This window comes from Sinocyclocheilus rhinocerous, unplaced genomic scaffold, assembly GCF_001515625.1.
Source record: "Sinocyclocheilus rhinocerous isolate Xijiao unplaced genomic scaffold, SAMN03320098_v1.1 scaffold591, whole genome shotgun sequence".
NCBI lineage: Eukaryota > Metazoa > Chordata > Actinopteri > Cypriniformes > Cyprinidae > Sinocyclocheilus > Sinocyclocheilus rhinocerous.
In genome coordinates, this window is record NW_015641476.1 from 2,320,129 (window position 1) to 2,345,507 (window position 25,379).

Below are 25,379 nucleotides of genomic sequence, written 5' to 3' on the forward strand. Positions count from 1 at the left end.
TAAAAGTTCTAAAATAATCATTAATGGAACAAATTCCTTCCATTAATCATTAATGGAACTGGATATCATTAATGTAAACTGGAATCATTAAGAGGAATCGGAACAGAAACTGTTAAATCTTTACAATTCCCATTTCTAATATTGCTTTATAAAAACAACTGCATAGTGACTTATCAATCTGTGAAAACTGCCCAAGCTATCAATTAATTGATTTATTCTGATGATTTGATCTCTAACATTTGACCAAGTCTTTGTGGCAAAGAGAGTCCGGCAGCTTTGAAGACCCCCGTTCTCAGGGGGGTGGGCGAGAGGCAGGGAAGGCAGACAGACACAGTGTCAGAGAGCTAAAAGGTAGGATTACCCTCCAGGGAGTTCAAGAAGCTCCTCAGCGTGCTAATGTGTAAACAAGTCATCAGAGCGGTGTCAGAGGGCTTTCAAAGCCTGTTCTCATCCGAATCCCCACGGCACGGGCCGCTGGCATTCAGAGAGACTGTGTGTCTTTTTAAGAGCCGCTCTCATGGGTCTTAAAACACATCAACGTAAGCAATCGCTCCTTAGCTCATCAGCCCACGCAATCAGGAAACATGGGGGTGGCTATAGGAGCATTGTGACAGATTCGGTGAGTTGGTAGGACTCTTTCAGCTTTTTTGTCCCTAGCTCAAGCTCATATCTGCTGCAGCTGAGCCCCCTGGACAGCCCGCAGGGAAAGGGGGGGATGGCAGAGGCCAGGAGGGGACAAAAGGTGCTAAAAGGCTGAGTGACAATGAGAGAGAAAGATGTCAATCACTGTACTGTGTCTAACTAAAACTAAAAGCTTTACATACACAAACATATAAAGAGAAAAAAATATATTTCTGGCCCGCCAGGATTAAGTAAAATGTGACAACAAGTGAGTAAAAATCTAAATTTTCTTTATATCCTGTTTTTATGATCTTAAGACCCTTAAAAGTAAAACAAAATAGAGCAAAAACAGTTAAATATATGAAATACTACTAAAACTTAAATAAACTGTATTCTATTTTAATATATAATTTATTCCCATGTTGGCAAAGCTGAATTTTCAGCATCATTACTCCAGTCTTCAGTGTCACATGATCCTTCACAAATCATTCTAATATGCTGATTTGGTGCTCAAGAAACATTATTATTTTCAATGTTAAAAACATTTTGTACTGCTTTTTTCTGAAACAGTAATTTTTTTTCAGACCTCACTGACGACTAGAAAGTTCAAAATAACAGCATTTATTTGAAATATAAATATATAAATATTTTGTAAAATTCTAAATGTCACTTCATCTGTTTAATGCAAGGATCATGTTGATTGGACTATGAAGACTGGAATGGCAGCTGAAAACTCCGTTTTACACACATTAAAAAAAGCTGACCCCAAAATTAGTAGTGTATTAGATCAGTCAAAAGACAAACAGTGGTATGTGTTTTAACAACAGTGCTAGTATCCAGACATCTGATATTACAGGATGAAGAAGATTTCTCATATATTCTAAGAATGATAAGTTAAATGCTAAGCATCACTGAAAGTGGAGACTGTCTGTGTATCACTGTCCTGAAAAGAGTTTAATGAGTGAGCAAACACTGAAGGTATCACAGGTATCACACTCATCCTCTCTGCATTAGCAGTCAGATCTCTGAGGACTGCGCTGTCCATGGTACTGCTGTGCTCACAGCTTTTATAGGCTATGAGTGCTAACTTCTGTGACAGTGTGAGCCGACACTCAAACTGAGATTACATCAGTCTAGCCAGTGGGGGAATTTGAGTTGTTCCAAATGGCAAAAAAATTATAGAATGAAGAAAGAACAAAAACTTTTCTAAACTGAGTTTTTGAGTTAATAAGCATTAGAGCCTGTGGACTGATTTCCCAGACACAGATTTAGCCTGGGCTAAGACTCTGAATTCCAATGGATAATATGTCATTTAAGTCTGAGCCTTAGAAATGAGACAAAATATTCATAAGTTTCCTTTTTGGATGAGGACAAAAAAAAATCTAAATGTATACACTGGGGGAAAGGTTGCAAAAAAAATTACAATTATGTTTTAAATGTGTTTTACAGTCTTTCTACTACAAAATGTCAAATTTAATTCAATGTGTTACTTGCCTTTTAAATCTACTAGCAATTTCTGAGTGAAAATATTTCCTGCACCATTTTTTTCCAGTGTATGACAAAAGGTAAACATTAAATACACAATACACATGAATTAACCATTAATTATGAATAGTTGAATAGTTATAAATGACATAATTATCTTGATTATGAATAAATATTATATATATATATATATATATATATATATATATATATATGTATATATAATGAAACACAATAATCATGACAGGAGCGGGAAGGACCAAATAAGGGCGAGGAAGGCACATGCGGAGCAAAACACACACAAACCAAGGGACAGTAATATCTGCACTTTTTTATTTTATTATTTTTGTTTTTATTTTAGTGTTGTGACAAATCTCACATTATATACATACATATATCTATATATATATATATATATATATATATATAAATATGTATATATATATATATATTTTTTTTTTTATAAAAAAAAAACACCGTTTACTATAGGGGGATTATTTTTGATTTTGAGTATGTGAATTCTTTCTTAATTCAGAGAGCTACGAAATGCATCGGAAATGAATCTGATCCCACTGACCAGACAGTTTTAACATTAAAAGCTTGTTTCAGCCTTTAGTTAACCTCTGGCTGACAATCTCAAAATAAAAGTTCACATCGGTGAAAGTTCTCTTCATGAAACTGATGACATATTGTCCCTTTTATATCTCCTAATGGAAGAAGCCTCAAGAAGTGCTTAGATTACCAAGAACATTAAAATGTATACATCTTTTAAAGATATTAAAATGTAAACATTTAGAGGCGTTTAAAATCACAATGCTCAATCAAGCACCTTTTTATCCGATAGCAATTAATAGTCATGTGCCACACATAGCATCCTCCCCTTACTGTAGAACAAATGCACGCAGCTGCTTTTTGTCCTTCCCAGACTGAATCCATGGCAGAGGACGCAAAGGTTACACAACACTTACAAAATTCAAATCAATAGCCTGATGGTCATAGAGGTTACTTGAATGGTTGAATGACAGATTAGGGGAGTATGCAACACAGGACAGATGAAGTTTTCAAACAAAAACCAGAAGAATAAAAAAGGTCAAGGTTTTACCCAAACCCTTACACAGAGTGCCAACAAAAGCCTCCCTACCATCAATACACCCATTCACTTACTCCATCCATCGAATAATTGGCATTTCATGTTCTAATCCTCTTGAAGGCTGATTTGGACTCACCATAAGATTGTTTGGAGCTGGTCTTTCTTTGGGTTGCTTCCTCATACTGTGGGGACAAAAGCAGAAGAGGTCATTATATGTGATTCTGCATGTAGTAATTAATCATCCTCTGTTAATTCAAAAGGATGAATGCAAAAGAAGCATGTCAGAACTCCTTGAGATATTATTGTGGAGGCCAAACCTGGACTTAACCTGCTTTGCTCATCAAAAGTGGACTGAAATAATTTCTCTTGACTTTTTCTGCTCAATATTAAAATAGCAAGGCTTTATGAGTTAAAGCTTCAATGATACTTGGTATGTATGTGATATGGTGCTAGTCAAAAGATTTACACTAACAGTATGTTTTTCATCAAATATTAAGACAATTTATCTGCCAATATATTGAAAGCATGAATCTAACAATAACACTGGAGAGCAACGATGTAAGTCTTTATATAGGCTTTTAAAGGACTGATATAACATGTAATTTGTCATTTGATTGTTTCCCCTTCGGTACTTGTAGTCAGGGTTTTTGTGCACAAAACTATTTCGTTTACCTGCTTTTTATTCACCTTCTCTCTGACCATTTAAATGGATCGAAATGAAATGGGCCATTTTTTGGTGCTGTGTTTTTAAGGCTTCTTATAGTGCATAGACAGTGTCTATGCATGTGCAATGAGTGTTCAATATACAGTGCCTATATAAAGTATTCATACCCCTTCATTTTTTCCCACATTTTGTTATGTTGCAGCCTTATGTTAAACTACTTTAACTTTTTTTTCCACATCAATCTACACTCCATACACTATGTAGCGAATCAGCTCATGGGGAAATATGAATAATTAATCATAACTAGTTATAATTAATTATAAATATTTAGATCCGCTGTAGATATTTACTTGACCTCTCAGGGTCAACTGTCTGTCAATTCTAAGAACGTTAATTTCCTGGTTAAGGGAAATAACTTTCTTACTGTACAACTCTACACAGAGCCTGCAGCATAAATCTGCATGATTAGGGACGCCAGTTATGAGTAAACAATGAACAACGTCAAGTGTGATACAAATAAGACTTTATTAACTACATAAACACTTAAACTAGTCCAACATACTACATAAACACTTAGCTGACAGAGCTTGAGAGGTGAAGAGGTGAGGAGAATAATGGCAAGTAATTGCCAAATGCAGATGTGCAAACCTTGTCGCATCATACCAAAAAGACTTGAGGCTGTAAAGGTGCTTCAACTAAGTACTGCGTTAAGGGTATGAATACTTATGCAATGTACTTATTTCAGTTTTTGAATTTTAATAAATTTGCAAAGTTGTCACAAATCGGTTTTTTTTTTTTGCTTTGTCATTACGGGGTATGGAGGGTAGATTGATGTGGGAAAAAAAGTTATTTAAAGCAGTTTAACAAAAGGCTGCAACATAAAAAACGTGAAAAAAATGAAATACAGGCACTGTATTTTGCACTGCACATCCCCTTCAATACCAAGTTCACAAAACAATCCATGTTGAAATGTGCCACTGAAACTGTTAAGGTCAGAGTGAAGTGATCAGGGACCTTGTGAAAAACAAATTTTAGTCACTCCGCTTGAAAGCATATCAAAAGACTTTATAGCACCAGGTGCTACACACAGTCAGAAACAGCACAAGATCTGACAAATTCAGGGTTCCCACTCTTTAATGAACACCAGATTCAAGGACTTTTTCCAAGTACCTGCCATTTCCTCAAACACCAACTTTAATCATGTTCCAGTATACATGGTGTACCTGAAGGCCTTTATAATAACACATCGAGTATAATATTTAATATGTAAACATGTATTTTTGTAAGCTCAATATAGAAATGTTAATGCTTCCATATGCAATATTGATATGTCGGTAAAGAACACTGGCTTTAATGAGTTCATTTATCATGCATCCAAACTCTTCATTAGGTGACAATACATATGCATTGGTCTGTAATAGATTTTAACACACTATGCATCATACACTTTTAAACAGTAACAGAGGAAAAGCTGGGCATCAAACACTAATCGACTCAGCATCACAAACTACCAGACAGAAGTTGTTCAGATTCAGGCAGAAACACATGCCTTGTGAAAAATATAAACAATGTGTTGGCTCACAATATGAAACATGTTTAATTTCCTCAGAGTCAGACTGAACGGACCCAAAGTCTGAAGCTAAAATAATAGAGTCTGTGACAATGTGATCATACAAGATGTAGAAGTCTGCAAAAGTCATGTAGTGTATTCCAGCCCTAAGTTTAAGTACTAAAATAACTCAAACTAAATAAACTCAAACTAATAAATAAAAATAAAAGAATAAAGACTAAAAATGACAACAAAATTAAAATGAAAACAGAAAATATAAAAATAAAATCTAATTCAAAATCTTAACAAAAACTATAATAGTATATCAATGATGCTAAAATAACACTGGTCTGTATTACAGACTCACTTCAGTACCCAGGCCACAAACTGCTGATTTATATGACAAGCACTCCAGAATTGTGGATGTCGTGCCAATGTGGTTGTCAAGAACATCAGATGCTCTTCAAAATTCATTAAGAAAGTTTAAGTTTGTGGGTTTTCCAGCTGACAGAGCATTCAATTACTTTCAAGAACTTTCCAGTTCTTGAATCTGTGTCCAAAAATACTTTCAAGAGCAAGGAAACCCTGCAAATTTTCCCTCTTATAATTCTTCGGGACTTGCAAATAATGGCTTCTACACTGTGACTGTGCAGGTCAAATTTCTAACCACAGATTAGATGTAAATCAGATCACATGTTTCGGCATTTAGGTTTCTGATATAAGAAATCTAAGAATGAGAGAACAAGCTGATTTGTAGTTTAGTGTCAATACACAATCTTTTAAACTGAAGTTTTCTTAGGATTAATTATGAACTCAATAAACAGTAATCCATATTTCTTAATAAATGCTTTCCACTAATATATCTAGTATATCTTCTACACCATCTTTATCTTCAGATCCTCTTTATCGTTGTACTTTTGAGGCTAATATAACTGCATCTCAAAGTGATGAAGGGAGAGGTAAGTAATTATCAATTCTCCTTGGCACAGATCACACCTAAGTGCAAGTAAATTAGTCAAGCTGACCCAGATAAGAAATGGGAGGGATTAGAGGGACAGAGCGGCCTACAGGGTCCATTTGGACCATGATGAATGACACGCACTCAGAGCAGGCTAATAATAGAAAAGGATGTTGGAAGAGCAGCGCCAGGCAGGGGTGGCACTAGTGAGCCAGGTGACCTGTTTGTGTAAATAAAGTGTGTTGCAGGTAAACATCCGCTGCTGAACAAATCCCAAAACATCTGGCTTCACCCACCAAGGCCACAGGCCCAGTGTGCCAGACAAACCATAAAAGAGGTTGTGGGGAATTCTGGTTTCTTGGGGCATGAACTGTGGAAAGCAAATTTGAGTGCGGATGCGTTTGAGAAAGCAAGGTCAGCAAACAAGGGACAGATGTTGGGTAAATATTTACTGTTGTGTATAGCTAGTCTAACTATTGTACTGTCTGGTCTGTAGACCTAGGAAAGGCTATCGTGTGTTAGACCACTACATGTTACGTGTTTTATACATGACTTGTTGGAGTCGCCATGACTTTTAAAATATTTTTGAAAGAAAGGCAATGCTGCATTTATTAGATCAAAAATACAGCAAACAGTAATTTTGGGAAATATTATTACAATTTAAATAAATTTTCTTTTATTATATATTTCAATGATGGCAAAGCTGAATTTTCAGCAGTCATTACTCCAGTCTTCAATGTCACATGATGCTTCAGAAATCATTCTTATATGCTGATTTGGTGCTCAAGAAACATTTCTTATTATCAGTGCTGAAACCAGTTGTGCTGCTTATTATTTGAGTTGAAAATGTGATATATATACAGTGGGTACGGAAAGTATTCAGACCCCCTTAAATTTTTCACTCTTTGTTATATTGCAGCCATTTGCTAAAATCATTTAAGTTAATTTTTTTTCCTCATTAATGTACACACAGCACCCCATATTGACAGAAAAACACAGAATTGTTGACATCTTTGCAGATTTATTAAAAAAGAAAAACTGAAATATAACATGGTCCTAAGTATTCAGACCCTCTGCTCAGTATTTAGTAGAAGCACCCATTTGATCTAATACAGCCATGAGTCTTTTTAGGAAAGATGCAACAAGTTTTTCACACATGGATTTGGGGATCCTCTGCCATTCCTCCTTGCAGATCCTCTCCAGTTCTGTCAGGTTGGATGGTAAACGTTGGTGGACAGCCATTTTTAGGTCTCTCCAGAGATGCTCAATTGGGTTTAAGTCAGGGCTCTGGCCGGGCCATTCAAGAACAGTCACAGAGTTGTTGAGAAGCCACTCCTTCGTTATTTTAGCTGTGTGCTTAGGGTCATTGTCTTGTTGGAAGGTAAACCTTAGTTCCAGTCTGAGGTCCTGAGCACTCTGGAGAAGGTTTTAGTCCAGGACCACTGTATATATATAATTTTTTTTTTTAGGATTTTTTGATGAATAGAAAGCTCAGTATATATATATATAAACACACAAACATATTTACATATCCCTATGTTTCAAAGTGGGGATTTGAACAATAAATCCTTATAATTTCTTGGCATGAATGCATAACTTTCAATTATCACTTTATTACATAATACTGGCAATATATACATGTCACTGTCAGACATTTGGCAGCTGTGATTAGCTCTAGTATGTTTCAATGTCCTGAATGTATTAACTTTTTTATATAATAAAATGTTTTATAGTTTGTGTTGTGGCTTATCAATGCAAATTCTTTACACCATGATAAGGATTTATTTATTTATGAGAGGTAAAAGAGAAGAAACAGGTGTTCGGTTGATATTGGAAACACTCACCATTGTGTAATGAAGTGGACAAATTTCTCACTGAACTGACCAATTGGAAGCACCGGAGGATCCTAAAAAATAAATAAATATACATTGTCAAAATCATTATTTACAAAAATATCCACAATATAGAATAAAAATATCAACACAATGTTTATACTTTACAGAAAAATCTATGGTTTATAATTCATAGATTTTGTGTGGCCTTGACTAGTTTGCAGAAGGGTTACAGTCCATAATGAGGTATTCTATGTGCGGACATTCAAAAGCAGCCGTGTATATTAAATTTTGGAAGCACCTGAACCCCTCTTTTGTTAGACAGTGGAAGATTGCTGACGCACAGAACATTGGAGAAAAAAAAGCTTACACTCCCAGAGCTGAACATTTAGTTACGACCTCAATCTCCAAATAATGTTAACAGGGTAAGGAAATTAAATCAGATACTTCTAAAGCACAGACACACCGAAACCAAATGGAACAAGTGAAATAAAGTCAAATTCCAGATCTATTTCTAATTATGTAAATAGGAACCTTGCTTTCATGTATGCATTCAGACACCTCTGAGATCAAACTGAGACATATTCAGTCTAATATAACTTTCATCAGAATACTGGAGCCCTTGTTTGATCTAAGGCTAGAGAAGAAAGAAAAAATGTGGCCTGTTTCAGAGAAAAGATTATTTGTATTCCAAAAATAACTATAATTTGAATTATTATGACCTCAGGGGAAAGAATTGATGACATCAATACAAAAGCCTTGATGTTAAAGACAGAATTGAGATTCAAGGTGTTTGAGAAGGACACCTTCTCAAACAGGATGCACTGGAAGGGAAAGTGAATAGGTTTTCTTTTAGGAAATGTCTGTTTGTGAGTGACAAAGAGAAGAGGAAACTGCTTTAACAGCCAGTAGGAATTAAATTAAACTTTTTTTTTTTCCACAATACAAGAAATCCTGTTGCGGTTTGAAAACACACACATATACACAAGGATAGCAGGATGATAAAAAAGGAATTATCTGATCCAAGGTTTTGGCGGTACTAAAAAGGTTGCATATGCAACAAAAAACAGAAATCAAGTTGTTATTGGAGACCGTCTAGAAATATTTGTGCATTAGACGTTATGTCTGAATAACTCTTACGAATGTCCTTTTTAATGACTCACTCACAAAACTAACTCAAACACTCAGGAGTTAGTGGTTTGAATCAGATTCACTAAGTGATTCATTCAGAGTCGTTACTGAGTTCATAACTGACTCCCTCACTGAACGAATCATTTATCAGTTACATTTTACAAAATGAAACCATTTGATAAATGATTCAAAATGAAAAATTGTTACTGTGAAGTATTCTTTAGGTTCTTGAGACTTACATTATTACTAACTTGTTCATATACGACAACACATAATTAAGCATGTCATTTCAAAATTTGGTATTCTAAAAAAATTTAAATAAAATATTTTACAAAACAAATATCATTGGTTATTTTTAACATATGAGGTCCGATTTTCAAGTTGAATAAACTGTAATGGAATGTTTTTATGCCCACATTAGAACTATAATCAACATTTATTTTCCCCAAACAGACTATTCCTTCAAAAGGAGTGATACTTAAATGGCACCAACACAATCAAGATAAAACTGGAACTAATTTATACTAAATTCAAATAGAAAAACATGTATTTTATAACTGTTAATATAATCATTGTGTGGTCTATATAATGTACTAAAACCATCCCTTCAGCACATAGCTGTCAGGAAGTGAACTAGTGCTTTTGAATACCATGTCACTTACTGAGAATATTGTCAACTAAAAAGCCATTTGTGTTCTAAAGGTTTCTCTCCCTAGTCTTTTTTTTTTGTTGTATTAAGCCCTAATTTTCTGTGATCTAGAGAGTTTGAAACACACCTATTCAAATGAACATAGCCAGAGGTGCACTAGTGCAGCTATACATCATTACACAGGCAAGACTCACAGCCTGGGGTCCACAGTACACATACACATGGACCAAAGACGAAGATTCAGAGCAACACTCATAACCACACACACACACACACACACACACACACACACACACATGTAAATACAGTGAGATGCACACAGCCTCACACACATACACAAACAGATGCATGTACACTTGAGGACGCACAAACACCTTCATTTGGGGGTCTTTGATGTGGCGGCTACATGATGAGGATGATGATGAAAGCAGTTATATTATGCAGCTTGCTGCCATTATCCAACACTACAAACAGAGCCAGACTATGGCCCGTCTTCCTCCACAATACCAGCAGTAAATATACATGTAATTGCCCAGCAGCAATTATCAGGCAAAATTAGATCAGTAATTACAGAGGTGAATTTAAGCCTGAGTCTTATTAGAAGCATCAGGGTTGTTTCAATACACGACCAGAGAGGGGCAATGAAAGACGAGCCGCCGTGCAGATGGACAAGTGTGCCATTCTGATAAAGAGTGTCTTCTATAAAGAAGTGCACTACAAATCAGAAAGACAGCAACAACTATTAGACAGACACCAAGCAGAGCTGGACCTGACCGAGGGATTTAGAGAGAAATAAAAGAGGTGAAAGAGCCAAGGAGACTGATGCAAATTTGGGGATTGTTTGAGTGTTGAGTGTCATAAAAGATGACCTCTCGAACGTCCTTAAGGGCCATTCAAGAGTTTTTGCTTGTAAAAATGTGAGACGCAGGCAGTGGAATGGGGAAAAAAAGGGCAAAGCCTCAAGACAAGTTTTTAAAAAGCTGAACTTATTTTAACTCGTGTCTAATTTTTAGAACACTGTGTCAGGCACAAGATACTGCAAAAGACGCAAGATGTGAGTGCAACAGTCAAACATGTCCGTCTAGCACGTTTCCATAGAAAAACAATGGAAATAGTGCAGTAGAATGGAAAAATGCATTCTTTGTGAATGGATCCTTAGATCTGCTAATTTAGGGAATGAATCATCTGAGGTTTGCTGAGGTACAGTCACTTAGATCAGATATTTTGGTTTTCTTGCCATTCTAATTTTTTTTTTACTAGAAAAAACACTACGGATGTCCTGATGGCCCAGAGGTGAACGTGTAAAGCTGCTGTTGAGTGAGCAGACAACGAATAAATCAAAATACAGCACAATGGAATTGGAAAGAATGTGGGGTTCTTAAGTTTTAAAAATTACAAATTAAAACTAGACCGCCAGACTGTCATTACCAGCATCCTCTTCAAGTCAAAGTGGTCAGATTTTTACCTGTGACCGTCCTGAATTTCTCCCATATGTGACCCTGGACCACAAAACCAGTCTTAAGTCGCTGGGGTATATTTGTAGCAATAGCCAAAAATACATTGCATGGGTCAAAATTATAGATTTTTCTTTTATGCCAAAAATCATTAGGATATTAAGTAAAGATCATGTTCCATGAAGATATTTTGTAAATTTCCTACCGTAAATATATCAAAACGTAATTTTTGATTAGTAATATGCATTGCTAAAAACTTAATTTGGACAATGTTAAAGGCGATTTTATGATTTTTTTGCACCCTCAGGTTCCAGATTTTCAAATAGTTGTATCTCGGCCAAATATTGTCCTATCCTAACAAACCTCAATCAATGGAAACATCAATGGAAAGCTGATTTATTCAGATTTCTCAATTTAAAAAAATGACCCTCATGACTGGTTTTGTGGTCCAGGGTCACATATGATTCATGACACTTTTATTTCCTTCTAGTGACTTTTCAACATTACTGATGGTAAACTCACATTTAATGGGTCTCAGATTGTACATTCACATCACAGAATATACTTTCCCATTTTTCTAATTGACTGGCCTTGATGTCCTCCTTGAGCAGATATCCTCTTTATTCTGCCTGTTTCTCATATTCTCTCAGGTATAGTTTCTAAATGTTCTCTTTTCTCCTGCTCTTTCAGTCCATCACATTCACTCTGCCTCTTTCTCGGTCTGTGCACTAGATTACTCTTTAAAGTAGGTCCTGGGGAGTACCCACAACTCCCGACTCAAGCTCTCTCTCACTGTCTCTCTCCGAAGGTTGTAAATCAGTGGCAGTGAGTAATAAGGCCTTGGTCAGCTGAATGCAGTCGGCAGCGGCGGCGCACTCTTTGGCCTGAGGGAGACGGAGCGAAGGGCACGGCAGAAAATAGTTTGAGTGATGCCTCTGCCGGATGAGTAATGAACAGTTCAAGCAGGTCAACTCATTACACGAGCGGCCGTTTAATTATTAATTACGTGCAGCAATCTATAGCAGAAAGGACACGTTGGGTATGTTTAATGTGTGTTTATGCTTCCCTCTCCTTCATCTCTCTGTGGCGTTCTGTTATTAGCATGTGTCAGTGAGTAGCTCAAGCAGAGAAGAGAAGGGAGAGGCTCCCCCACACACACACAATTAACACAATTACTTATTAATTACTCACATAGCAGTGGAAAGCGCATTTAAATGTCGGAGTTACCATGGCCTACAGGCTTTAACTAAATGCTGAGAAGACTGATGCAAATTTGGGGATTGTGTGAGTGTCGATGTGGTACAAGATGACCTCTTGTTACTCCTCAGATCTGCTAATTTAAGGAACAAATCTTCTGAGGTTTGCTAAGGTACAGCCATTCAGATCCAATAGTTTTAACAGATGTTGTCATCTTACTTTTTACCTAGAAATAAAAACTATATGGATATATGTATATATGTATGTGAATACAGTAGTCAACATTTGAAGTGGATCAAAAAAGCTCAGAAACAACAAAAAAGTTGTCCTAAGACAAGAACGCATTTTGGTTTTAGGACAACTTTGATGAAAGGTTTTGATCCACTTCTAATGTTGGCTACTGTATATAGATGCATATATGTACATATGTGTGTGTGTGTGTGTGTGTATTTTTTCATGTGATGTAAAACTGAATTTTCAGCAGCCATTATTCCAATCTTCATAGTCCAATCTACATAATCCTTCAGAAATGACTCTAATATGCTGATTTGCTGCTCAAGAATCATTTTGCCTTACTTATAACTGTTCTTATAACCATTTTCAACATTGATAATAGTAAGAAATGTTTGGCCGGAGCAGCAAATAAAATGATTTCTGAAGAATCAATGACAGTGAAGAGAAAATTCACCTTTGGCATAACAGGAATAAATTACATTTTAAAATATATCAACATAGAAAACAGTAATTTACATTTCAATAATAATAATTCATAATATTACTGTTTTTACTGTATTTTTAAGCAAATAAATGCAGCCTTTGTGGGCATATATGTACACACATACACAGCAAACTGCCTCAGGACCAGTAAATTCTGAAGAATCACTAAGCTGACTGGGTGAAATACAGCATACAACTCTACATACATAACAGAGTTAGAAAAGTGTGTATATCAAAGAAGTGAGTTTAACACAAGAGCTGTATCTATTTCAAGGAATATCTGGGTTTAACTGACCCTGACCCAACTCCTCAGAGAGATAAGGGTGAGAAAATGTGTCAGGGTTTAGCTGGGTGTATTTTAGCACCTAACTGATGTCAAGGTTAATGCAACAACTCTGTGGTCCACAACCCTCAGTTGTCCAGAGCCCTGTCATGCTACATTAAACCACCACTCTGTGTGTGCGCGCATGTTTACACACATGCAAGAGACCGAATGAAAGAGAAAGAAACAGAGAGAATAAAAAACAATGTATGAACTTATTTAATAACGTTGAGCTGCTATCACAGTCTGACAAACATCAGATAAATTAGTTTGTACAAATAAGAAAATATATGAAATAGTCATTTATTTATTAAACTGTGCTTATTTTACTGTTAATCTAAAAATAACTACAATTTGCTGCCCAAGCTTCCTCAATATGTTTAGCTGAATTTCCAAATCCAGAGTTAAGCCAATTGTTCCGTTCAATGCCTTGACATCAGCACGGCCGAGCTCTCGACAGCTCCAGCTCTTCAGAGCTCAACCCCTGAGCAGAGCTGATAATGCACCTCGCTTCATTAGGAAACAAAATATCAGCTTTCCACCCCATTAGGGACGGTTTCGTACATGGGACACAGACTCACCTCATCGACAATGCACTGCAATAACTGAAGAGGCTGTAATAGAGGGGGGTAGAAGAAAAAGAGATTAGACCCCATACCAACGACCTTACAGTGCAAAGGAAATAAAATCATTAATGCAATAAAACAGGTAGCAATACAGCTTAATCAAATGCACTCTGACTCGGGAAAAGCCATTTGATCTGTAATGTTTTCTTATTTCTAATGGCACCTAATCTGAATACAGGCTGTTAAGACCAAGCGTATTATTATCTGGTATTAACTTCAGAGGGAGGCAACCATGCGAGGTGAGGAGAAAACTGCGAGGGGTTGCGAGAGGAGCCGCCTACATCTCAGAAAATACATGAAAAACACTTACCATTAAGGAACCCTGGTTCTTTTGAATCTGCAAGGGGAAAAAATGTAGGTGAGAGTGAGTGAGTGAGAGCAAAAACATGCAATTAGTACGTTACAATCACAAGCATTGTACTTGTACCAATACATGTTTATGATCACTGGGGGAAGATTATGAAAACACTGATGGCAAGATATGGGCATGATGTGTTAACATCGTTTACATAATGAAAACACATCAGCTAATAGTTAGGATAAGCTTTACCAAGCATTTTTTCCCATTAATTTCATATTTCCTGCATTTTATTCACCTTCAGGTTTATATGTTTGACTCTAGAAGTACATTCATGATATAAATCTCAAAAAGCATCAGTCTGGGCATAAAAATAGTGGGTTATTTCTTTGACAATAATATAACTTGTTTCATAGGGGTTATTTTATATTCATAATCATGTGATAACAATAAAATACTTAGTTTCTACATAGCATTTCTGTTGGGGCCCCAGTTAAAGGTAAAAAAAATCTCTTGCATATTTTGTTGTTTGAACTGAAATGTTATTTTCAGGACAATGCTCCGCTAATTCAATCTGTCTTAAACCTCCTGCCTGGACCTCATAGTTTAAACTAACAGCTAACGATGTGAGGCCCTCTGATGACATATTATATTACATACTAGTCATTGTTTCTTTGTTTCTCAATTAAACTCTTTAAATACCTGGAGACGCTGGACCCATAATGTAGGAACTAAATAGCACACAGCATTGGCAAAAACTGCAAAGCACACCAATCACAGGACAATTAAATGCATAAATATTTGTTGTATGCGCTGTTTTCCAATTAAACCACTGGAGTTAGATAAAATACTTCAATGTGATCTCCACTGAACAATCAAGACCACTTTAAACACATCACCTTGGCTCCTTTTTGAAAATGCTAAAGTCTTACAATTTGTTAAGTAAGGTCCTAAATGGAAATTAAATGTATATATATATATATAGTTTATATATATATATAAACTATATATATATATACACTATATATATATAGTGTATTTATATATATATATATATATATATACTTTTTTTTTATTCTTGTACAGTTTCGAAGACTTTTTAAAAACTACGATTATTTGGTTTTTACAAGAAAATATTTTAGTATTTCTACTTCAAAATCTCACGTTTCTTTGTAATTAATTTTACAATTTCTGAATACATTTTTTTTAAATAATTTTTTTTCAGTTTCAGTTTCTCTGTTTGTAACACTCCACTTGTCTGTGTTTGTGGTGTTTCAGACCAAAGTATGTGAGCAGGGCAGAGTCAAAGAGTTGTGTGATTTTGCTGGGGGGAAAAGAGCAGGCAGTGTTTTCTTTCACTCCAGGATTGCTCAGAGTGGGGTTTCACCAGTAAGCATGTAAGAAAAATTGAAAAACCTAGAGTGGAGCTGCAGCGAAATGATTATACAACAACACTTTGGCCAAATTTTTTCCTGAACTGCAAGTAACTCAATATCAACTTCTTGTTTACATAACTGTTGTATAAAAGTAATATCACACTCAAACCTGTGCTGTTATACTAAATATTGCCAAGACTGTGATTACCTGCGGCCTCAACAGCAACAACACTCTTGCTAGAGTGATATTGCTTAAAAATAGCATTAAAGTTCTGGGAGAGCAAAATCATACAGTATATTCAGATGAATATGAGGCTTAAAATGAGCTGAAACCAAAACAGCCAGAAAACAGAAAAGGCAACAACAAATCAATCAGGAGGAGAAGCGCTGGAGGCTGTATACACACGCCAGCCAGTCTGCAGTCTTCAAAGATTTTCCGAGCGAGCCATCAGGAGACGCCATTAACTCCTGACAAAGAATGCAAATTAATCCCAACATGGGGTGAGACGAAATTAAAGAGCCTTTTATAATCAGTGACAAGATAACGCATAGAAAACACACACCCATACACACACCCACACACACAAAACAGCAGCAAATTTGCGGCTCTAAGTGTGAGTGGAGTGGGGGCAGGGCATCAGAAGTCGTTGCAGAAATACAGCGGGCATCTCTTGAGATCTCAGAGCACAATGGACAATGACTCTTTGAGCATGTGTGTGTGTGTGTGTGTGAGAGGGAGAGAGAGAGAGAGAGAGAAAACAGACAGATGCCTGAGCTGATGTGAGTGACAGGCCAGGCCTGAGGTAGCGTGTGTGCTGGCTGGGTGGCGTGTGCACGCGTATGTGTGTGATGCCTGCAGGTGAAGAGTCTGCAGCACCATATGGAGCTGTGAAAATTAACATCAAGAGCAAAAACGCTCTAGCAGTGGGAGGTTTAGCTCTCCCTCTCTTTCTTACTGACTAACCCCCTCCCTCTTTCTCCTTCATGCCTTTCTCTCTCTCTCTCTCTCTCTCTCTCCATTTCCATTCCATATGAATTCTGAAATGCAGGAACAGGAAAAGGGAGAGTGAGGAAGATTAAAGGAGGAAGTAATAAATTAATGGGGTGTGTATACATGAAATGCTCCAGTATAATGCCTCTGGCTCTACGGGCCAAGAACAAAAGTTTTGCCATTCATTGGTTTCAACTGATATCGCTTTATCTGATAATGATATACTGTATGATGATACACTCTGAGAAGAATGGTGGACCTGAATGGATTTCACACATTCCATGTCATTGTTAATGAGGATTTTTGTTTTTGTTTTGAAGGATTAGTTATTGGCCAACATAAAAAGGACCAATTTAGTTCTGCAGTCCTGTAAGGAAGAGAAATGCTGTAAAATATTTAACATCAACAGATTCAATCACGGTTCCAGACACTGTGTGTATGAGGGTTTGTTTGTGTGTATATGTGAATACATTAGTTTACGTAATAATACTCTGTGGATTAACATGATAATGGCCCTGTTAATAGATAATGCTGGAGAGCAGAGGAAAACAATTTCAAATGAGACAAGCCTCCAGGCCACGGGATAATGCACACACACAAATGCACGAATGCACTCGTACACAGAAAACACCCTGGCCTCTAGCCTTCTAACATTCTTTCTACCCATCAACTGTTGTGCATGTTCATCATCTCACACAGTTTGTTCATCTTATATTTTTTCTATTTTATGTTAGAAATATTTACGCTAATAATTATTAATCATAGTACTAGTCATAATATCCTTTCAATTTCACATATTGCACATCAATTTTGTAACTTTCGCCATTGTGCGCAATAGCTTTGCATCAAGTGATGTGTAAGATAAAGTACAAACACACACCAGTGCCAAGCCCAGCCTCCGTGACCGTTCGATGCTCAAGGCTTTGGCTCTAGATGCAGCCTCAAAACGTTCCTTTCTGATTTCCCCTGCATGCCCTGAGTGGCTGCTTTGTTTTAATATGCTAATTAACCCAACAGGCATGCTGGGAGTAATTTATTGAGCATTAGTCAACAATTCCCTCATTAAACTCACTGCACTCTTACATGCACAACTTTAAAAAGCCGAGAGTCTGATTAGAGAAAACTAGGGCACTGAATCAGATTTGAGCATACAGTATATTTCTAGAGTATAAACACAGGGCTGAAAACGGTCACAACTAAATGATTAAAAGAACACTTCTCAACATATATCATAATATATATTCACAATAAACATTTATAAATCTTGGTTAATGTTACATTCGACATACTGTACACTACTGTCCAAAAGTTTTGGGTCTGTAAGATTATTGGTAAAACACTTTATTTTAAGGGCCAATTTCCATTACTAACTAGTTGCTTATTGGCTGTTTATTAGTACTTATAAAGCACATATTAATGCCTTATTCTGCATGACCATATTTTAGATCTTACCCCATACCTAAACATAACAACTAACGTACTAACTATTAATAAGCAGCAGATTAGCAGTTTAGTGAGGGAAAACTCTTGGTGCGCTGGTCATTCACTCCCCCCACCTAAAATCCCTGCCGGTACCAAAACTCAAACCTGCGACCTTTGGGTTACAAGTCCGACTCTCTAACCATCAGGCAACGACTGCCCCAATAGATGTCAATGTCAATTAATTGAACCATTTTGTAAAGTGTTACCATGTATAAATTAATTTAGAAAAGAGAGTTTCCAAAAAACTAGAGAAGAATCAGAAACTCAGTCTGCTGTTTATAAACGGTTCATAGATCGAACTCAGGGTGTCCAATCCTGCTCCTGGCGGGCCACTGTCCTGCAGAGTTTAGCTCCAACCCCAATTAAACATAACTGAACCGGTTAATTAAGGTCTTACCAGGCATGCTAGAAACTTCCAGACAGGTGTGTTGAGGCAGGTTGGAGCTAAACTTTGCAGGACAGTGGCCCTCCAAGACTGACTTTGGACACCCCTGATCTAACTTATTCCTTATAGAGGGATTAATTTTGAAAGTACAACACAATTTTTGACACAGTAAAATTAAACAAGTACAACTAAGTATTTTAAACACACTGTACATCTACACCATGTCATACTACAGGCACCATAAAATGACATGCTTTGTGCATTGGGTACCATGTGGTTCTTAAACTAGGAACCTCCAAATGAATCCGGATTATAATCTGGGTTTGTCATTCTTAAAATGGGATAATCTTGACAAATCCCTGCATGAAATCTGATTACAGGGTTGTTGGGATTGAGGAATGGAACGGGTCTGCAGGACTGTACGTAATGTAATTAAGTAAACAAGGATTGGATGAGCAATTGTGGGATGAACAACCAGTTAATTACTACCCATAGACTAAGATCACGAAGGAAGTGTCCACCGTGCCTCTAGGGCGTAGAACTGTTGAGTATTCAAGAGCTAAACGTTAAATTGGTTAAACTGGTATCTGAATTGATGAAGTAGACTCACCTGTGGATATGGAAAAGAGCCCAGCGCCAACTGCCAATGAAAAAACAGGGGGAATGATAAGTTATAATAAAGCACACAGGTATAATCACACACACACACACACACACACCTGCATAAGCACATGAGCTTTTACCTATACAGCTATGACAGACGATGTCTCAAACAGGATTTAGGAGAAACAAAGCTGCTTAACATGAACATATTAAAATTAATTCCTTAATACATTACAATACATTACACTCATGATTTTGGCCACTTCATTGCATATTAATTGCAATTAAATGAGAATGTATATACAGTTTATAATAAATGTATATTAAATGCACTTTGATGAACTTCAGTTTAGATTGTTTTTTACTCACTTAAGTGGGAATTAAGTAGTTCTTTTCAGTTATTTCATAATTTTATAAAGTGCTTAAAATGTGGTTAAAGTGTACTGCTGAATGTACTAACAATCATTTATGGTAGACTACAAAAAAACTTCAAAGCCATTTCTATTGAAACTTGTACGTAATACTGACACACTACATTTAAAATAATAGTCAAGTACTTTACATGAAGATTACTAAAACTCGCCCTCAAGTGCCCTTTTATTTCACTAATATTATGAGGAATAAAAGGGCACTTGAGACAGTTTTTTTTTTCTTTTAAAGTACAGTACGCTACAAGTGCACATTCAATACAATTAAGTACACATCTTTTTCACAAGGGTTTAAGGAGCACTTATATTCATAATCCTGCCTACATCCCAGCATCACAGCAGGTGTATGTACTTCAGCAGGTGTTAATCTGTGAAGTCTACAGCGCATGCTGGAATAAAGAACAGATGTGGAAAAAGCAGCAAACCCAGAAGCAAAAGTCAAACTAAGAATAAGACTATTTTCAAACCTTATTTTAATTACATTCCAGTTACATTTAGAAAATTAATCCAAATCAAACCACATTTATTAAATCTAACATAACCATCCCAGTTCAGGAGGTGAGTTCAGTTCATTAGTTAAGAAATCTGCCAACAGAACATTAAGGTAATTCATCCGAACTGCTTAAACATTCCAGCAGCCGAGCCGAATCGATCACATCCCTAACAACATGGTAAGGTCAATACTAAATCATAATCAGATCAATATACGCTTCATCAACTCATGATAATGTCAATCCATATGACCCTTGATATTTCCCTCCCTAAACATCTCACTGATAATATCCAACAGTATTGATAAATACAATCAAGGGATTGACTCGAGGGATACAATAACAATTCATCACAGCCAATGAGAAGCGCTGACAATTACAAAATGGGAATCAATAAAGCCAATGAGAACTACCAGCATGGCATTTTCAGTACACGAGTCAAACCACCATATTAAAATCTAATCCACTCGTACGTACAGTTCTTGCTGCTGGTTTCTGCTTAGAAAAATATCCATTACAAAAAAAAAAAAATCACTATACTCATACACCTCTCTTCTCTTTTTCAGAAACACACACACACCTCTGGAACAGAGAACACAGCACTCCAATTACTGGACGTTCTGCTGGCTGAGTGATTGATAGTGTTTTGCCACACTGACTCCAAATCTTTCACTCTCTCTCTCTCTCTCTCACACACACACTCACTAATTTTCTTTAAATGTTTCACTACACACACATTTTTTCCTTAATATTATTCCCCATTCATTAATCCCAATTTTTATATAGAAATCACACACGCGCACACAAAATCTCATTCCTTACATTATGCTCATATGGTAATTCGAAGGGAGAGGGTCCAAAAGGATAGCAGAGCAGTGTGTGTGTTTGTGTGTGTGTGTGTGTGTGTGTGTGTGTGTAGCAGTCAGTGGGAGATCTTGAGTGTGATCCATGCATAGCTGTAGGCCAACATCTGTTTGGACAGGCTGCCTGCAGACACTATCAACAGCACTCAGCAGAAACACTGACACCAGTCTGCCCGAAGTACAAATGCTGGGCTATGTGTATACGTGGGTGTTTATAAGAAATTATTTGGCTGTTTTACCTCCATGAAAGAGATTCCTAGGCTCCATACATCTGAGTGAATACCATACTGTTCCCCTGATATCCGCTCTGGCTATAGAGGCAAAGACACAAAAACACATGAAGAATCATTACAATGCAGTGTACAATTCTGCATATGAATTGTGCTTAGAGTAAGACTGTGGCACTGAAGGCCACACACACATTCATACTTTTTTTGCAGTGATTCCTGTGTGACCTATTTAACAAGTTCTGTTGTCTAAATGTGTGTGCGCGTGAGTGTAAATCAAACTTCAGAAAGCATTTAATTTTTCCATAAAAAAGAGATTTGATTGTTTTGTGTGGATTACAGGCACATACTCGACTGACAACCTTTACGACCAAATATGTATGACCTATTCATTCTCTATTCAGGTAAAATAATAACAAAGCATCTGAACAGAAAGACTATTATAGGTATGAATGCAGCTTACCGCCATGTATGCATTGGTTCCAACGTATGTTTTAGCAATGGAGTTCACCAACTGTGGAAGAAAGCAGGAGAAATATTGGTAACACTTTCTATGAAGTCGTATTTCTAATACATTATAAGGGTGTTCTTAAAGGGTTAGTTCACCCAAAAATGAAAATTCTGTCATTAATTACTCACCCTCATCTCGTTTCAAACCCGTAAGACCTTCGTTCATCTTCGGAACACAAATTAAGATATTTTTGATGGAATCTGAGAGCTGTCTGACCCTGCATAGACAGCAACGCAACTGAAATGTTCCCAAGTCCAGAAACGTAGCAAGGAGATCTGTAAAATAATCCATGTGACATCAGGGGTTCAACCTTAATTATACAAAGCTACGAGAATACTTTTTGTTCAACGATTCAACAATTTGTCTCCTCCGCATCACCCTGTAGCGCCATTTTGGAGAATATCCAGTGGACGCAGTTGACACAGAACAGCATACGTTGTTTTACATCCAGCGGATATTCTCCAAAATGGCGCTACAGGGTGACACGAAGGAGATGAATTGTTGAAGCCATAAAGCCATTTTTTTTTTCTTTTGAGCACAAAAAGTATTCTCGTAGCTTCGTATAATTGCGGATGAACCACTGATGTCACATGGATTATTTTACAGATCTCCTTGCTATGTTTCTGGACTTGGGAACATTTCAGTTGCGTTGCTGTCTATGCAGGGTCAGACAGCTCTCAGATTCCATCAAAAATATCTTAATTTGTGTTCCGAAGATAAACAAAGATCTTACGGGTTTGAAACGACATGAGGGTGAGTAATTAATGACAGAATTTTCATTTTTGGGTGAACTAACCCTTTAAGGCATTATAATGAATGCATAATGTCTTATAAAAAACCTTATAATATATGTTGTATCATCTCATGATTAATCATAACAAGAGTTTTAATGCATTATAATATTTACTTATTTGTAGTTATAGCTTTTAAGAATATGATGATTTATAACACACAATGAACACAATTATATTTCCCATAGTTATAATGTATTATATCTTGCCATTGTTGACTTGTTACTTTACTTAAAGCAGACAAATACCACTTATAAATAACAACAACGACATTAATAATAATAATAATAAATAAAACAATATTTTTTCTTAAACAGCTATAAAATCAGATATTTGATCAGATGAATGTGTTATATAGCACATTTGCTTTTAACCATATTTAATGTATTATCAGTAAGATAGTAAGATACTGTGCAGATCTTAAATAAATAATGTCAAGATATGAAACTTATAATCCATTATAAATTAAGTGGATTTAAAATGGTGTTCATTGCGTGTTATAAATAATCATACTCAAACGTTATAATCACAAATAAGTACGTTTTATAATAATGTATTATAATTGTTATGATTTATGAGATGAAACAACATATTATACATTTTTTATAACGCATTATGCATTCATTATAATGCCTTAAGAATACCCTTATAATGTGTTATAAATATGGGCTTCATAGAAAGTTTTACTTCATAGAAAGATATTTTTAGGAGATCAATAAGAATCTCAAAAAGAATAAATATCATCTCAGCTGTGTGCCTAGAATAATTCTACTGTAGTGTAAAGCAGATTGTTTAGTGCTGGTGTTGTCATGATACCAAAATTTCAGTACCAATAAATAAATAAGGTAACACTTTAGTTTGGGAACCAATTCTCACTATTAACCAGATGCTTATTAGCAGGCATATTACTAGCACATTGGCTGTTTATTAGTACTTATAAAGCACATATTAATGCCTTATTCTGCATGACCAAATTTTAGATCCCTTATTCCTACCCCATACCTAAACTTAACAACTACCTTACTAACTATTAAGTGATCTGTAATTCAAGCCTATAATTCATTATTGGCTCTCTCTCAAGTACTATGTAAATACATATAAATATTTTTTATACAGCTGTATATATATATATATATATATATATATATAGAGAGAGAGAGAGAGAGAGAGAGAGAGAGAGAGAGAGAGAGTAAATAATGCACAAATCTGTACATAAATCTTCTGTTCCAGATTCATACACATTATTATTTATTGTTGTCTTATTTAATGTTTATTTATTTATGTTTCTGTTCTCATGTCAGATATGTATGTATATATGTATGTATGCATGCATGCATGTATGTACCAAGAGCTTCTTAAAAACCACAACAAATTCCTTGTGTTTGCGCACACTTGGCGAATAAAGCTGATTCTGATTCTGAATAAGCATCAAAGTTTATTGAGAAAAAAAAAGTCATGGTTAATAGTTAGTTAATAGTGAGAATTGATTCCCAAACTAAAGTGTAACAATAAACAATTTCAAATTTCGGTACCAATATATATTATATATAATACCAATATATAGTTCTAATAATAATTATAAGTAAACGATACATTATGACAATTGTATCCATCTCCTGACTTGTGCCTGTCCACAACTTTATCCCGAAGATCTTTTGACAGTGCCTTGCCACCCATAGTTGATTGTTTGCTTCAGTTGCACTACCAAGGACTGAAATGCTCCAGGAAAGCTCTTTTCATGCTGAGCTAATCAAAATGACCACAGCTGATCACAGTTGAAAGTCCAATGGATAAAACGGTGTCTGTCTGCATTTCAAGCTGCAAAGCAACTAAATGTGATTATTTTAAAGGGGTCATATGACGTTGCTAAAAAGAACATTATTTTGTGTATTTGGTGTAATGAAATGTGCTTATGCGGTTTAAGGTTTAAAAAAAACACATTATTTTCCACATACTGTACATTATTGTTTCTCCTCTATGCCTCGCCTTTCTGAAACGCGTCGATTTTTACAAAGCTCATCAGTCTGAAAAGCGAGGTGTGCTCTGATTGGCCAGCTATCCAATGCGTTGTGATTGGCCGAATACCTCAAGCGTGTGACGGAAATGTTACGCCCCTTACCATACTGTGATGCCCTGTCCGGCCGGAGCGACGAGACAAAAACATTAAAACCCATTACAAACGAGGCATTTGTTGCATCCAGTGGGGACATAAATACGGATTATAATGACTTATACTGTCTGTTTACGCGTTGCATTGCATCGAGCGGCGTAAACATAAAACCATGTCTGCATTTGTGATCGGAGAAATGACAAACAACAAGCGCTACGTTGCACTGCAAAGGACTGAAATGCTCCAGGAAAGCTCTTTTCATGCTGAGCTAATCAAAATGACCACAGCTGATCACAGTTGAAAGTCAAATGTCTTTGTGTGCCATTGAGAAGGTGATTAGCTACACATGACTGAGTTTACAATTCATTTTTAGGATTCTGTTTTTGTTTTTTTTTCTGACATGTTGGTGTTATATCTTTCACTTGGATGTTATAAGTTGCACTGAGTACAGCTGGATAAAACTAAAACGGTGTCTGTCTGCATTTCAAGCTGCAAAGCAACTAAATGTGATTATTTTAAAGGGGGGGG

At 36.2% G+C, this 25,379-nt stretch overlaps 1 protein-coding gene across 3 annotated transcripts in view; it reads right to left on the bottom strand.

Moving 5' to 3' along the window:
- The window catches only part of LOC107755097 (dual specificity mitogen-activated protein kinase kinase 5-like), a 56,376-nt gene that overhangs the window by 6,131 nt on the left and 24,866 nt on the right, over nt 1-25,379 (bottom strand). For all 3 annotated transcript variants that reach the window (XR_001641657.1, XM_016571766.1, XM_016571765.1), the window contains 7 exons: nt 21,903-21,953; nt 21,452-21,523; nt 19,438-19,467; nt 14,606-14,632; nt 14,251-14,283; nt 8,212-8,273; nt 3,333-3,378 (listed from right to left, as the gene is read on the bottom strand). Coding sequence is in view for 2 of the 3 variants with exons in the window: in XM_016571766.1 (XP_016427252.1) it covers nt 3,333-3,378; nt 8,212-8,273; nt 14,251-14,283; nt 14,606-14,632; nt 19,438-19,467; nt 21,452-21,523; nt 21,903-21,953 (321 nt within the window). In the remaining variant the exon portion in view is untranslated. The remainder of the gene's footprint in view (nt 1-3,332; nt 3,379-8,211; nt 8,274-14,250; nt 14,284-14,605; nt 14,633-19,437; nt 19,468-21,451; nt 21,524-21,902; nt 21,954-25,379) is intronic.